The 17,102-nt window shown below is 43.0% G+C and overlaps 1 protein-coding gene across 1 annotated transcript in view; it reads right to left on the bottom strand.

Annotated features, from left to right (window-relative positions):
* The window catches only part of LOC147734749 (aldo-keto reductase family 1 member C1-like), a 230,262-nt gene that overhangs the window by 66,419 nt on the left and 146,741 nt on the right, over window positions 1-17,102 (bottom strand). Inside the window, exon 8 of the mRNA XM_086953028.1 lies at window positions 13,751-13,916. Coding sequence (XP_086809154.1) covers window positions 13,751-13,916 — 166 coding nt within the window. The remainder of the gene's footprint in view (window positions 1-13,750; window positions 13,917-17,102) is intronic.

Genomic DNA, 17,102 nt, shown 5'->3' on the forward strand with positions numbered 1-17,102 from the left:
TCTTGATAATATGCCCCTTAGTGTCCTGTGCCCTATATCCTAATCTCAGAAGACGGTCGTCCCAGTCGGCAAGTATATGCCTCAATGACAGTGTTCAGCATCAGGGAAACAATACCCACCCCTCCTCTCCCCACCCTTTGCCGCCATTTTACCAGTTTCAGAGGACAATGTAAATAGTCACTCAAGGGTTTGTGCAAGTGTCTTAGGGTTGTGGACCTCCAGAACGATCCAATCATGGCACCTCGGGATTGCTGACCAAAGGCGGAAACTTGCGCTCACTGCTCCCCTTTTGACCAGCCACTCTCCAACCTTCTATCCGGTCCCACCCTTCAGGCAGCATCTTGCCATCTGCCACTTCTTGGCTGGATACAGCATCATGTACTTGGTTTCTTTATCTTGAAGCTCTTTATAAACTGATTTAAATCTCTGTCGCTATCGTTGTACCTGGAAGGTAAAGTCAGGAAAGAAACAGATAGTCTTGTTTTCAAAATGGAGGTCGCCATGGGTGCGAGCTGCCTGGAGGATCGCATCTTGATCCCTTTGGCTGAAAACTCAGGCTATGATTGTACGCTGGGGCCCTAGCACCCTATTCACCCTCTCAATTGAAAAGTATTTGGACAGTCTCTTCGAATGCAATGTCTTTAAGATAAGGTCCTCCAAGAAGAGACCAGTGCTTGACTCCTCCGTTCCCCCAGGGACGTGAATGCTCCTGGTCCTCTAGACGGGCCGTGGTAATGGCATTCTGTTTAATGAGTGTTTAAACTTATTCTTCCCGACTTTTCATTCTGGAAAGCATACCATTTATGTGCATTTCGGCTGCTGTTACTTTTTCAGTGGTATTTCAGACATCTGCACACAGTAGTTTAATGTCGACCGCGACTCTGTCTAGCTTAGGTTCCAGCGTGCCTCAAAATTCTTTTATCTCTGCCAATGATTTTGCGCAGGGAAGGTTCAGATAAAGGACAGGCCTCCTGGTCTGTGGTTGCACTCTATTGCTCCCCTTCAGCACTACCAGCCGCTGAATTACTGACAAAATATCGACTCACAGAATATCGACCTACAGAAACATTGACGCTGGAATATCGAAGGCAAGTATATGGACATCCTATCTACAACAAGGTAAGTACAAAAATATCAAAACTAAAATATCGATGTTAAAAATATCTTAATTGAAAATATTGGTTTTTTTCTGTTAAAAATAAATGTGTAAAATGAAGTAAATAATACTAAGTTAATAAAATAAACATAGTTAAAAGTATTTATTAATGTTTAAAATTAATAAATAATGCATATATAATAAGATAATAATTAAATATATACATATATACATAACATATATCATATATACTTAATATTAACTTTTAATAATTATTTTAATTACTTTGTAATTTATAGTATTTATAAATAATTTGTAATACATCTACACACATAAAATAATGACATAAATAAAAAGTAAATAATTATTTTGATAAATTAAAAAAAATTAAATATACTTTCAAAATATTTCAAATTATCTCAATACTACATTATCTAAAATAATACAAAAATATTAAATAGATAAATAAATAAAACTACTATTTAAAGTCCCAAAAAAACATTGGATAGCATAGAATGTAAAATTACTATTCCCACTCCAAAAAATGCAACAGTAGGGAAAGCTTTCAATAGTGTAGGGGTAAAAATTACTATTCCCACTCCAGAGAGTGCAACAGTAGGGAAAACGTTGGATAGCATAGGGGTAAAAATTACTATTCCAATTCCAGAGAGTGAAACAGTAGGGAAAGCGTTGGATAGCGCAGGGGTAAAAAATACTATTCCAACTCCAAAGAGTGCAACAGTAGGGAAAGTGTTGGATAGCGGGAAGGTAAAAATTAATATTCCTACTCCAGAGAGTGCAACAGTAGGGAAAGTGTTGGATAGAGTAGGGGTAAATTTTACTATTCGTACTCCAGTGAGTGCAACAGTAGGGAAAGCGTTGGATAGCGTAGAGGTAAAAATTGCTATTCCCCCTCCAGAGAGTGCAACAGTAGGGAAAGCATTTGATAGGGTAGGGGTAAAAACGTACTATTCCCACTGCAGAGAGTGCAACAGTAGAGAATGCGTTGGATAGTGGTGGGTAAAAATTACTATTCCCACTCCAGTAAGAGCAACAGTAGGGAAAGTGTTGGATAGTTTAGGGGTAAACATTACTATTCCCGCTCCAAAGAGTGCAACAGTAGGGAAAGCTTGGATAGCGGGAAGGTAAAAATTACTATTCCCACTCCACAGAGTGCAACAGTAGGGAAAGCGTTGGATAGTGTAGGGGTAAAAATGACTATTCCCACTCCTGTGAGTGCAACAGTAGGGAAAGCGTTGGATAGCGGGTAGGTAAAAATTACTATTCTCAATCCAGAGAGTGCAACAGTAGGGAAAACGTTGGATAGCGTAGGGGTAAAAATTGCTATTCCCACTCCAGATAGTGCAACAGTAGGGAAAGCATTGGATAGGATAGAAATTAAATATAACATACTTAAAAATAATGTTTGTATTTAAAATATTAATAATTAAAATTTTAAATAACTGAACATCATTTAAAAATACCCATTAATATTTATTAAAAACATAATTAAAATTGAATAATTAATTAACAATACATTAACCATAAATGCCAATAAATATTAAATAATTAATATCAGTTATCAAATAATATATATTGAACAAAAACATATTTTTCTAAACAAAAAACATATTTATTAATAAAAATTGATTAGCAATTAAAAAACTTCAAACAATAAAATAATTTTTTATACCAAAAAAGACATTTTATAAAACATTAATTACCAATTATTACAAAATAATTTCCAATTAAAAAAATTTACTTACTAATTAAAAACATTAATTACCAATTAAAAAATTAATCACCAACATTAATTACCAATTACAAACATTAATTACCAATTAAAAATGTAATTACCAATTAAAAAGTAATTACCAATTACAAATGTTAATTACCATTAACATGCATTAATTACAATTAAAAAGATTCATTACCAATTACAAACATTATTTACCAATTACAAACATTAATTACCAATTAACAAAATCAATTACCAATTTAAAAAATAAATCAACAATCAAAATAATTAATTGCCAATTAATAAATAATTCAAAATTGATTAATTATCAATTCCAATAAATTAAAATAAATCATTACATAATTACAATTAAAATACTTTCCACCCAATTCCCCTATAAACCCACTACCTGCTACAAAACCTAAACGCAAAAATTATTTAAAATTAATTTGTAATTCCTTAAAAATAATATTTGAATCAATATATTTAAATTATTTCCCACCCTATTCCCCTATAAACCCACAACCCGCTCCAGTACTAAAACATAAAATTGACTTAAAAATAACATTATTAATATATAAAAATAGTGCACATGTAACTTAAAACAAATAAAATACTTACCAAAAAATATATAACACATACATATTAAATACATATTAAAATACATAACAATATTATTGATATAACAATATTATTGATATAAGTAACATCGAAATTAGTAACATCAATATATTTGATATCGATATTACTGACTTCGATATTACTTACATCAATATAAATTTATTTTTATATTACTTACCTTGGGTCGATATTCTGTCCAACGATATTCTTGACATCGATATTCTTTACCTTCGATATTTCAGACTCGATATTTCTGTAGGTCGATATTACCAACTCGATATTTAGACTGTGTACCCCAGCCGCTGCCATGATGACAGCATACATATCCAGTTTGTTGGTTTGTGTGAGTCTAAGGCCCCTTTTTTGAACCATGTCCACAGAAACTCTATTGGGACAGGGCACCAGGCAAGGGCCACCAGATCCACTGATCTCCTCCCTCCATAGCCATGTGTGCAGCCACGGCCCGTGGATGGAGTTCCGTGGGGCAGACAGGTGGGGCGGGGAGGTGATAAACACCGGAATATTGATGATTACAAGTAAGTAAACAACTAAATTAATAAAACGAATTTCGTTCCATGCCCTGCATTGCAGAATGCGATGCAGGGCGCGCTACGAAATTCGTTTTATTAATTTAATTGTTTACTTACCTGCAATCATCCATATTCCGGTGTTTATCAAACCCCACTCTGCCCCTCCCCCGCCCCGCCTGTCTGCCCCATGGAACTCCCTCCACGGGCCGCGGTTGCATGTGTGGGGTTTCCTCCCCGTCAAAGCCACAAGAGCTCAGTGGCCATCCCAACCGAGGGTCTGTAGGTGTGCCTCTTCTCCACTGTCGCACCCCAGTCTTTATTGTTCTGGACTCCTTCCAGCTGGGACTCACAGACAGGAGAGAAGGAGAGAGAGGTGCAATAGTGGCATCTGCTCCCAACTGGTGCTGTCTCTAAACTGATCTGGGTCCCAAAGCAACCGCCTCCAGGGTGGACCAACAAGTAGTTGGGGGAGGCTGTGGGGTCTATTTCCATAATCAATGAATCTATCAATCAGGATTTATATATTGCGGCTAATCACCCAATAGGCTATCAAGGTGCTTGCAGGCCGTTCGGAATTCCAAAAGTGAGGTGCATGGGGAGCTGTTCCAGGTCTTTACTATGATGTGGGAGAAAGAGCATCCTCCACTACTGCATCAGTAGATGCAGGGAGTATGGGCATGTGAAATTGAGGTGGAGGGGAGTCTTCTCGATGGTTGGTGAAAGTTCAAGCGGTGTTTAATGTAGTAGGGTCCTTGGTTGTGCAGAGCCTTGTGTGCTTGGGTCAGCAGCTGGAATTGGCATCTCTTCTGCACAGGGATACAGTGGAGATTTCTTTGCAGGGGTGTGAAGTGGGTTTGTCTGGGAAGGCCAAGGTTGAGTCTAATTCCGGTGTTCTGTATGGTCTGAAGTCTCTCTAGATGGTGTGCGGCGATTCCTTCGCAGAAGGCATTGCCATAGTCAAGTCGGCTGGTGATGAGGGCTTATGTCATGTTACGTCTCTTTGGTAGTGGTAGCACTTTGAAGATCTTATGTAGAATGCACATAATTTGGAAGCAGGTAAAGAAGATGGACTTGATCTCTGATTTCATGGTGAAATTGCTGTTAATGATGATTCCGAAGTTTCTGGCATGGTTGGAGGAAATAGGTCTTAAATCTGATGGACACCAGGAGTCGTTCCATGTGTTGCTGCTTTTGCCAAAGATCAGTACTTCCATCTTTTCTGTGTTTAGCTGCAGGCAGTTGTTCTTCCTCCAGTTGGTGACGTTTGTCATGCATCTGTGGAAGTGGGTGGTGGGGTCGTCGGTGAGTGGGAGGATACGTTGGGTGTCATCTGCATAGGAAATTATGTTGGCCAACAGGGTCATAAATGCATTGAAGAGCATAGGGCTGAGGGATGAGCCCTGCAGGTGATCTCCTCAGGTTCAGAGGTAAAAGGTGGGAGGTGCACCGCTGGGTTCTTCTGGTGAAGAAGGAGGTGATCCATCTGAGAGCGCCCCATTGGATGCCAATGTGGTGGAGTCTTTTTATCAGTCTGGGATACGGTGTTGAAGGCTGAGAGGTCAAGGAGGATCAAAGTTGCTGGTTCACCTCGGTTGCGGAGGGTTCAGATGTTGTGGGTTGCTACGATCAGGGCAGTTTGAGTGCTCTGATCGCTGCAGAAGTCGGATTGGGAGGAGTCAAGTAGCTGGTTTCAACCAGGTGTGTCATGAGTTGATGATCTTTTCCAGAACCTTTGCTGGGAAAGGGGGCAGGGAGATTGGCTGGTAGCTTTTCAGTTCATTGGGGTCGGCGGAGCGTTTTTTAGTAGAAGTCTTACTTCGCCATGTTTCCGGGCGTAGGGAAATATTGCGATGATGATAGAGGTGTTGAGTTGGTGGTCAGTTCTGGGCCAATCCTTTCGTTTTCGAGGTTGCAGATGTGGTGCGGGCATGGGTCTGTGGGAACTCCCGAGTGTATTGAGTTCATGGCGGAGGTGGTGTCCCCGGTGGAGAGGATATTCCAGGTGCTCAGTGTGTGGTTTGTGTCGGTTATGGTGGTAGTGTATCTGTTGAGGAAGTCCATAGGTGTGGGTTGGAGTTCGAAGTTTCTGTACATGGATGCAGTCTTGTTGTGGAAGAAGTGGGCGAGGTTGTCGCACAGCTTCTGTGAGGGTGTGATGTGTTTGCCGGCCGTCAGGTTGGAGAATTCCTTAATGATGTTGAAAAGTTCCTTGGTGGTGTTGGCGCTCGTTTTGATGCCTGCGGAAGGGCTGTCTTCATTTTTACCCTCAGTATGCTGTGGAAGAGGTTGCGGGAGATCTTGAAGGCTGCCCTGTCAGAGGTGTCCTTGCTGGTGCACCATCTCCTCTCTACTCTCATCCACAGTATATGTATGCTCCAACTCTGGCCAGCACTCACGTAGGGCTGCTCCAATGTCCCTGGGTCCTGCAGGAGGTCTGCAGCCATTTGATCAGGCCTGAGCAGAGCTCAGCCAGGGTAAGGGGTCCAATCAGTAATACCGCAGGACCGGTCACAGCCCTTTCTCCGAAGGGACCACACTCTCAGCAGGCTGCAGGCTGTCCCAAGGTTCGGCAGCAACGGTCACCCAATATGTTGCTGCAGGCTCAGCAGCCCATGTCTGTCTCATCTAGCCTCGCTCCAGGGGCTCTGCAGGCATGGATACTCATCGCCCCTCCATCACTTTTTCTTCTGCACTCTGGTGCGAAGCCTGCACCAGGGGTGAGGGGGACAGCCGAGCATCGGTCTGCCACAGGCCCAGTCTTAGTCCTCTGTCGCAGTGGATGCACCTCATGGCTCCACGTCCATGATCTGACCCCATGGCCATACACTTTCCCCTGAGTCAGGAAGCCCGCATCAGCAAGCCACGGTCCCCGCAACAGCAGGCAGGCAGTTTAATCGTGGGCACAGGCAGGTTGTGAGTTGGTTTTCAGGGGATGATTCACTGGTGGCTGCAGAGCTCACTATCTTAGTTGGTTTCTGGCCACAACTTCCAAGCCACGAACCTTGAGATCGTCATTCACCGCAAACTCGACAAGACCACTCAAGTCAATGCCACCACCGCCTAAGGCTACCAAACCCTGAAGATGCTGAGGATTTTCAAATGGCTCCAAATCAGCACATTGGAAAACCATCACGAATTCAATGGTCACAAGCAAGCTGGACTAGGGAATACGCTCAACGCTGGGCTCAACAGACAACTCGCCAGAAGACTGCAGACCATTCAGAATTCTGCAGCCAGATTCAGTCTTAACCTCCCATGCTACACTCACATCACACCACAAACAAGCACATTTCAAATTAATCACATATAGTTTCAGGGCACTAAATAAAACTGGCCAAGCATACCTCAACAATTGCATCCACTTTACAAACCTTCCAGAGGCCTACGCTCGTCCGAACTCCTACTTTCACACATCCCATACATACCGAAAACTATATCCGGCCGTCTGGCTTTCTCCTCACTTCTTGAATTCCTCAAGAGGCTAAAGACTTGCATATCAAGTAGTCCATCAGGGCCTAGGTTTTTCTAGACTCTCTCCTGCTCAGCACCAGCTCCAGGGTGATAGTGCGCTAATGTGTATAGAGCATACGCTGCAGGGGACTGAACAAAGTCACAAACACCAACTGGGAGGCCGCCTTGGCTTAAGTTTCCTTGGGGAGATGCATCACTCATCCTTCCACGGCAGAGTGTTTTTGCAATGGATCTCTGAGGCCTTATACTTAGTTGCTCCTTTCAAAAACTATATCAGTAAGTAGGGTAAAACTCTCGTTCCATGGTTCTTGGAAGAGCTTATGGCTCTCAGACATCAATACTCCAAGAAATGGGGCAACATCTCACCCCAACCAAATGCACAGCCAATTGTGCCTTCATGGCGGTCATCTATTTAATCCAGTTTTCTTCTTTTGTAATCCTTCCACACATGGAATGGAATGCCAATTTTCTGTCTTCTTGTGTTCAAGGTGGGCCATCCGAACCTCTTGCCAAAAACACGAATGAGGCAAATTCATCCAAGACAGTATTTTATTTGAATAAAAACCCAATGCATTTCGGGCCGAAGTTACCCTTCCTCAGGGGTCACTGCCGTAAATGTTAAAAGCGGCCCACATCATTTCCCGTCAGTAAAAACACTCGCTCCCGCGTTCTTGATTTCATCAAGCAATCCATTGCTTGGAGTAGAAGGATTACAAAAGAAGAAAACTGGAATAAATAGATGACCCGCTTGAAGGCGCAATTGGCTGTGCATTTGGTTGGGGCGAGATGTCGCCCCATTTCTTGGAGTGTTCTTATCTGGGTGTCGTTTGGGCAGGGCACCAACCAATCTGCACGCACTTTGTTTGAATAATGGATAAGTTTATGAATAGTCACGACAACATTGTGTGCATCCCTCCCCCCATAAGTTGAATTCTTCTCAGACATCAATGCCATAGACAAGAATAGAAATGGTGCGCTGACCCTTGCCTTCAGGAAAAAGCCATTCAGAAATTTTTACTGCTGGGATTTAAACACACCATCTTCTAGGCCAAATCCTGTTTCCTCACAGAAATGATTATATCAGCAGACAACTCCTCCAGCATGTTACTCAAGGTCATATGTGAGATCGCTGAGCCTCCAGGGACAGAGGTCTTGAACCCCTCCCAAGACTTCTGTGTCAAAGTAGCAATCTACATCCAGCACAAAGGGGCCGATCCACAGAACTAATCTGAGACAAAATCCTAAACTTACTACTACTGTTTGAAGAATCATTCTGACCGACTGCTGATGACACAGTAACGCTGCTTGTCTTGCATCACTGCATCCAGCATGTATACCCACTCTGGCTCAGTCTGTTATGCCCATTTACTCTGTGCACATGTTCTGTTTGTTACTTTGGTATATAACTCCTTTGCAGCAGGAGTAATTCCCCCGCTGTGCTGGAGGGAGGTGGGGTGCGCACAGCGCCCGGTGCTTGTGACGAGCTCAGCTCATTACGCAGCACAGTGCCCGGTGCTTGTGACGAGCTCAGCTCATTACGCAGCACAGTGCCCGCGTGCTTATGACGAGCTGAGCTCGTCACGGCCACACCTGTTTCTGTGGAACGCTCAGCACAGCGGGGGAATTAGCCCTGCGTGCGATCGTTGCAGCCGTTATGACGAGCTCAGCTCACCATGAGCACACGGCCACCGTGCCTCATGACGAGCTGAGCTCGTCATGAGCACCCATGTGGTTAAGGAAGGTCAATTTTAGGCAAAGTTGTGTTCATTGTTAGACTTCTTAAGAGAATTGCATGTGCACAGCTTTGCGGTAATTGGAGACGAATAATATCAATAAGCTCTTGCAGGTTTTGGCTCGTGAGAGAAATGGAGTTGATCATCATATTATGTTATGTGTATTTGCAGAGCACATTATCATCTCCAAGGCCATCCTGGTGATAAGCAGGTGAGCGAGCCTTGCCTTGTAGGGCAGGGAGGGGGTTTGATCAACTTGCCAGGTCTTCAGCTTCTTTTGGATCTCTAGAAGCGGGGAGGAGGCTCTGATTTGGAGTTGCAGGTCGTTCCAAGCTCTAGCAGCAATGTGAGAGTTTGGGTGTCTGGGTGGTTGACTGAAGGAGATGCAACTGTTCAGGTAGGCACGGCCTCTGCTGTGTGGTGCTTTGAATGTGTGGGTGAACTATATGGATTGGGCACGTCTGTGTATTGGGAGCCAGTGTAGTTTCCTGAGGTGTGGTGTGATGTGTGGCTTGTGAAGAGGGTTGAGGATGAGTCTGACTCAAGGCCGGACTGGCCGTATCTGGCATTTCCCCAGAAGGCTGGAAGGGTGGGGGGCCGCTTTTGTTACCAGGGACCAGTTCTGTAGCAGTGCAGTCATTTTAAAAGCACTGCAGAGTTCCTTGTATATACAACAGCTTTCTGAAGTGCCAAGATAACTCTGATGATTAATGTACCTGCTGATCGGAGTTTTGTCTTGTGGCAGCTTTGACTCAACTAAGGTAGCGCAGAGGGTCAATATTCCTGCCGCAAAAAAGTATCCACTATGCAAACCATAGAACAGTATTTTATGTTCCAAGCACAGTGGGCTATTACTTTTATCACTTACAATCATAATCTAGGTTAGAAAGTTATGCTTTTCCCCAGTCTTTCATTATCCTAATTACGCTAAAATGGGTTTGTAAGGGCAGAAATAAATTCTTATTAGCAAAGTCAACCCTAATAACTGTAGCACGTTATGAATCCTGAGTTTGTGCTTCCCCAGACCAAGCACTCCTACAAAATGCCTGCCAGTGTAGACACCATGTTAATGCTACACCTTCTAGCCTCCTTTGTCTTATGTAACATTTTCTGCATGCTGATTTACACACATATGATTTATTGTCTCTATATGTGTATGTGATGTAAAATGCTCCAACACCATACACTTGTATGAGAGGTTCTATAAAACAAATGAAATACAAGTAAGAGAGGGGCTATGGAGAGATGAGAGGCACTGTTTGAGGGTGACAGTGAGTGAATAATTGAAGAGCCTCAATAAAGATTGACATATCCTGGTACACTCTTAGGTCATCATTTACTATGTTTTAAAAACGAATACAATTAAATATATAATGAGAAATGTGGTGTAGAATGCACTCTTTGCCATTTTTTCTCACAATTTCAAACCCCCTCCCTTGTAGTGGTCAGGTTTGCTTGCTGCGCTCGCTCACTATGCGAAAGTATGGGGGATGGCCTAGCAAATTTTGCCGAGGCTACTTTGGGTTCCCATTCTAGCCCTGGTCTGGCATGGCATTCTGGATGCGCTGTAGTATTTGGGTGCATTGCTCTGTGATTCCGGCATAGAGGGTGTTCTCGTAATCCAGCCTGCTGGTGACAAGGGCATGGGTGATCGTTTATCTGGGGTTGCTGGGGAACCATTTGCAGAGTTTCCTCAGTCAGCATCTCTGAGGAAGCAGGATTTCGCTACTACATTAACGTGTGCAGTCAATGTCATGTCCAGTGTGTTATCAGTGATGACGCCGAGATTCCTGGCAAGTGAGCTGAGGTGGGAGTAGGTCCAAGAATGCCCAGCAACTATATGGAGTCCCACAGTGAGGTGTTTTTTCCCCAAATCACTCTTTCTGTCTTGTCAGTTTTCCCCCCAAAATTAATCTTTCTGTCTTGTCAGTGTTGAGTGTGACAAAGTTGGATTTTGTCCAGGTGGCTACTTCAATCATGCAGGTGGTGAACTTGCTCCTCGTGCTGGGGGTTTTGTCCAAGAGTGAGCTATAAGTTATGTGTCATCGGTGTAGGAGAGTATGTTAAAGTAGTGGGCCCAGAGGACGTTGGCTGGTGGAATTATGTATCTTTTGAAGAGGTTAGGCGTGATGGATTGAACTATGGGCCACTCCACGGAGCAGTTTCCAGGCTTCCAAAGTGAATGGAGCTAGGTTGACTGTTGTCAAAAGAAGTCTTGTAGGATGTGGGCTGCCATTTCCTCTCTGTCCAAGAGCATGAGGATGCCATCTATTGCAGCAATGAAGGCTGTTTCTGTACTGTGGTTGGATCAGAATCTGGACTGTGTGGCATCAAGGAGCTGGTGGTAGACCAGGTGGTCGGTGAAGCATCTGTTTTTGAGCTTCTACAGGACCTTAGCTAGGTATTGTAGGAGGGAGATTGGTCTGTAGGTAGTGAGCTTGACTGGGTTGGTGGTTTCTTCAGAGGGACTGTGACAGCAGCATGTTTCCAGATTTGAGGAATAGTGACAGAGTTGATGGAGGTGTTTAGGTTGGGAGTGAGAGTTTTGCTAATGGGGTAAATCCTTTGTTGAAGGAGTGGTGGGGCCAAGGGTCTGACGGGACCCCAGAGTGGAAGGACTTCATGGTGGTTGAAGTCTCATTTCAGGTGATGGTGGGGGTCATGTTGTCAACGTCTGTTATTTATCCGAGACAGGAAAACTTGCTGCAAAGCCGATGGGTCTGGCTGAGAAGTTGCCATATATGTCTGTGATCATGTTGCACAACAATTCTGAGAGCTTGCTGCAGAGGTCTTGCGTTCTGCTAGTGCTGTGATTTTCCAGGTTTGTTAGTGGTAGCTTCTCAGGGTTGCTTTGAGGATTCCTTTCCCTTGTCCGTGGAATCTTGGCTCATTCTTCACTAACGCTTTAGTTGTTAGCAATGCTGTTTCGTCATCCTGCGGTCTTCTGTGTTTTAGCTGCTTTATGTCCATGTTTTTTTTGTTTGGCTCCACTTGTGGTTGAGGGAGGGTGGGCAGGGAGCTGCGCAGGTAGTGATCCAACCATTATAGCCCTTGATGTCTTCTGTCAGGTTGTTGATATGCTGTGCTTGGAGAGGGCAGATGTTATTCAAGCAGTGGAGAGAGGTCAAGCTCAAGGGCAACACAATATGATGCATTCTGTTTTTTCTGACCCTTTCAATAGAAAGGGACAGAAAAAACGTAATGTTTCATGGGTAGTCCTTTCAAGCTCTTGCCCCCAATTTCCAACTGAGCAATGTGATGCTTGGAGGTGTTGATTCATTTGTCCCTATGGGGAGGCAAACACTTCAGTTGTGACCCTTCAGTCGTAAACACCCAGGGCGAACACAAAGAGATGATGGATGGAGTGCTGATACTTTTCAAACACTCACCCCCAGTGACAGATCTGGGTTAAATCCATCACCTTTCTTTAGTTCACTTCGCCACCTCAGTTCAGACCCAGCTTTATGCAAATCAGTCTTGACTCTGTGCCTCATGGGAACAGTTCAGCCCAAACTGCCAAGCCAGGTTTTCCCTGAACCGTAAACAAGAATCCTTTTTGGGGTAACACACCTCTTCAGCCAGGCTAGCTTGAATCCAGTGGCAAAGTTAGCAAGGGACCCACATCTGGGAATACCCTTACCAAATTAGGGCAAACAAAGCAAACAAAAAAATGTATGTAAAGAGTCCTGAAACTTTTCAAACACTCACCCACAGTCACAGATCTGGGTTGAATCCATCATCGTTCTTTAGCTCACTTTGCCCACTCTGTTCAGACGCAGCTATAAGCAAATCAGTATTGACCCTGTGGCTCTTGGCACTGCCTGACCTGCCAAGCCAGGTCTTCCCTGACCCGGAAACAAGCATCCTGAAACCGGTTTCGGGGTAACACCCCTCTTTATCAAGGCTACCTTGAATCCAGTGGCAAAGTGAGCAAGGGACCCATGTCTGGGCATACCCTGCCAACTTAGGGCGAACAAAGAAAACACAAAGAGATGATGGACAGAGTGCTGGAACCTTTCAGACACTCACACCCAGTCACAGATCTGGGTTGAATCCATCATCATCCTTTAGCAGCATCAAGAAAGCTGCAGTTGGTGCCACACAATCTCAGTGTATATAAAGGGGAGCTGTGGAATTCTCAAAATATCAGGGTAATTCCTGCTCAAGGAGTGCTGTTAACATCTCTCCCTCAGTCTGGTCTTGTCATAAGTGGTCCCCTCTGTTTGGAGGATTCATTCCAAGAGAAAAGTGTGGCAGAAACACATAACATTACACACTGCACAGAATGCAAACCACAACACTTAATACAATTAATAAATCCCAGGGCAGCACCACCGCCAACACATATGATATATTGTATACAAAATGGCACAACATATGAAAGTATACATTCCAACTGTGATGCCTTCTGTCAACCATGCATGTCCTTGAATTTGCTATGTTTGAAGAGGTATCAAAACTCTGCACTGCCTACATGATGACAGAACACCATAAACGATTGTACCTTTAGTATACAATCTCTTGACCCAGGGTAATACTTTAATCACACTAGTTTGCCTACCTGTATATTTTGTTTAACGTGTTCTGGGTTGAAACTTTTGGCCAGAACCACAATACCCCTTTGAAGATTGTAGCGCAGGGCAACTTGGGCTGGTGATTTCTTGTACTTGTCACCAATCTCCTTGAGAACAGGGTCTTGCAGGAGGAAAGGCGATTTCGGATCCGTCCTATGCAAAAAATAAAAAGTAAATTCTACGTTACAGGTATATTTTGGGAAAGGTGGGAGATTAAACACAGATATATCCCCGAGAAGTGGGGTAGCAACGTATCGGGGCTTGTTTTTGGTAAGGGCAAGAAACATGTTTGGTATCAATGTACAAATACCATAACATGTATTTTTTCTATAAATTAACATGTACAATGTTATATAGCATAAACACCCCAACCGTACAATGTGAGGGTACTTCAAAGAATCAAGGGGTTCTGTCACCGTATAGTGTGCCGAGCTACACAACTAATTTACTTTATAAAGTAACAGAACTTGCAGGACAATCTACTTCTGCAAGAAGAAAAAACTGATAGATTAGTTGAGAAGAGATGAAGCACATGGACCCTCTTCATTACCCCACTTTCAGTACCTTGAATCTAATTCAGAGTTTAGCTCGGTGGTAATGAAAAATCCCTTATTTTGTAGAGGAAGTGCTAAATATTGAGAATCCATTGCTTGAATTTGCTTTACCAATAATATGCTCTGATGAATGGAATTATTTGCTACCTTTTTAAGTCTGTCCTCACTACAAGCTAGACAGAATAGAATGGAGTGATTTAATACACCTAGTAAATGCTATTACCCCGGGGTGAGGTATTCACCAGATGTAGTAAATACCTTATATTCTACGTTTTTAACTTGAAAATGAGGCATAAGATGCAGAATTGGCATTTAACACTCTGAATTTAGCATGTGTTGCCTACTTTATGGGCCTTTTCCCCCTGATACATTTTGCCAATTTTGCCTATATCAGGGGAAAAGTGTGAGGGCGTGATAATTATCACACAACGTGTTAAAACAGGAGTTTGTACATGGAACGGAATTTAGGCCTGAACTTATAATAAAGGTCATTGTATCTTGCTCCCTCTGAGAAACAATATCTTCTAGCTGCATATATACAGATTAAATGCCATTGTGAAAAGATTGGTTCCATGTTCTCGCATTCGTTTAACTGTAACCTACTTCAGCTGTGTTTCTTGCTTTGGTTAACACTTTGCGTAGAACTTGCCCAATTCTGATGTTGAGCCTTGTAAGGTTTTGCCTGCACATTGCTAGCTTTGTGCGTGTGAAATATTGTTAATATATATCCTGAAAAGGGACTACCATCCCGCCTCCTTGATTTTCACTGGTTCCTGTGCTTGCCACTTACTTTTCCACCGGTTCAATTGGCTGTAGCATACTATTTATTATTCTTCCACCGTGTTTGTCAGTTTCTTGAGGCCCAAGCATTGCGTTCATACGGTTTGAGGGACGTTTTTTTCCCCACTCCCTCTGTTCTTTTATTTCATCAATATAATTCGCCTGAAGTAGGGAGCGCTTTACGTGAGCACCAATTTAAACAGGGCTGTTGAGCCTCCCGCCGGGACTCAAAGTCTGTCCCCAGGCTTCAAGGTCTGCACTCCTGCCAGTACACTACATTTTCTGAGGAATTGAGAGGATCTGCTTATAAGATGGCCAGCACAATTACAATGAATTCCCATTATGTGTTCCACAGCAGCACAGATCCTCCTTTATTCCTATCACACATGTCTTGTTTACTTCTTCTGTGAGTTGTCAAGGATGCCTTACAGTTCTTCTTGCCTGGACATTGCACAGATCAGAATGTCTCAGTAAGAACAGATTTCAATAGCACCCCTAGCTTCCTCTCTCTATCTCTCTTAGTAAAACAGTAACTTGTACCTCTCTTACTTTTAAAATAAAGCAGCGATAGATATACGATCCCTGCTAGGTGCTAACTTAAAGTTGAAGAAACCCACAAAGTTAAAACATTTGAAGTAATAAAATGACTACCGGCATTAGGTGATCCGCAATATAAAAATCCAGAATCATATCAATATGTCTTGTCTAACTCCTATTGAGACTGCTAGTACACATTTTTGATTTTAGTTTTATCCTTTTGAGACTGCTACAAAAACATTTTTGGTTTCAGATTTATCCTTCAAAAATACTTAGTCCATGATTTTCTGAATATGGCTTTTACTCCGTGGTGTTCATTTCAGATTCGGTCTAGATGCTACCTTTATAAAAACCTTCTTTATGTGCACTATTCATTTACAGGATCCTTGCGAACACCCCCCCTCCCCCCCCCCCTCCCCGCCGCCACCCTGACCTGAGCAGAGACCAGGGAGGAGGGCATTGTGAGGAAGTTACGAGTGTCTTAAGACAAGCATTCGCAAATAGATTGTTGCATTTCTTAAACAGTATTGCATATATATTCTGGTCCCCCCACTGCATTGATTAATGGCTTTAATTGAGGACTTAAAGAACATGTTGGCTTATAACCTTCAAAAGCAGAGCACCTGTGGTTTGTATCAATTTTTAACATTTCTTTTCTGGTTTCTTCTCTTTTATTGTGCTGTTTGATTTACCCAGCTCCAGCCTGTGGTGCTGTTTATCGCAGCTCCTGTTCTCGTTTTGCCCTTTACTGGTTCAGGGCCATCTGGTTACACATGGCCTGCTGATCTTGAACCTTTCAACACCACTTTCTTGGCCGACATTGAAGAGTATTTACCTTTTACGCTGTGGTTGCAGTTGTGACCATACATTTCATGACAGATTTTAGTTAACTGATTGTTCAAAGTGTGGGGGCATGAATATCGGGGTATATATTGGGCACAGGCAGCGGATAACAGAATAAATGTTTTGTTCAGGATGTTTTTGCAGCTGTCAAATTGGGGTCTTGATGACCCTGTACAATTTCGGGGGGCAGGGCATACTTTCCGTTTAGGCTAAGATACTATGCACTTCTACTAAGCGTGTTTCTGTTTACATGAATCATGCGCCCTGAAACAATTACGTTTTTGAAGCATTATAGCTTGAAGAAAAAATATTTGCAAATGGTACAGGCTACAGCTCACTAGGAGCCCTGAAGCAAACCACTGTTCTTTTTGTTACTGCATGGTGAATTGTGAGATGAAGTTGTATGAGCATTGCAATTTCTTCTATTTACTGTTATTTCCTGCTGTCTTTATAGAAACAAGAGAAAATTGAACAAATTCAGCAAGATGTAGAGAATGCACTTAAAACATGTAAGAGCTCTGTGTTGTTCATTAAGGATTGGGTGGGTTAGGCTGCAATTGGTTCTCAATGGCTCAAGGGTTACAAAGTCTTATTTCCTGCCTTTCAAAGTATTAAGATGTACACT

The sequence above is a fragment of the Lissotriton vulgaris genome, chromosome 1_2 (genome assembly GCF_964263255.1).
Source record: "Lissotriton vulgaris chromosome 1_2, aLisVul1.2, whole genome shotgun sequence".
NCBI classification, from domain to species: Eukaryota; Metazoa; Chordata; class Amphibia; order Caudata; family Salamandridae; genus Lissotriton; species Lissotriton vulgaris.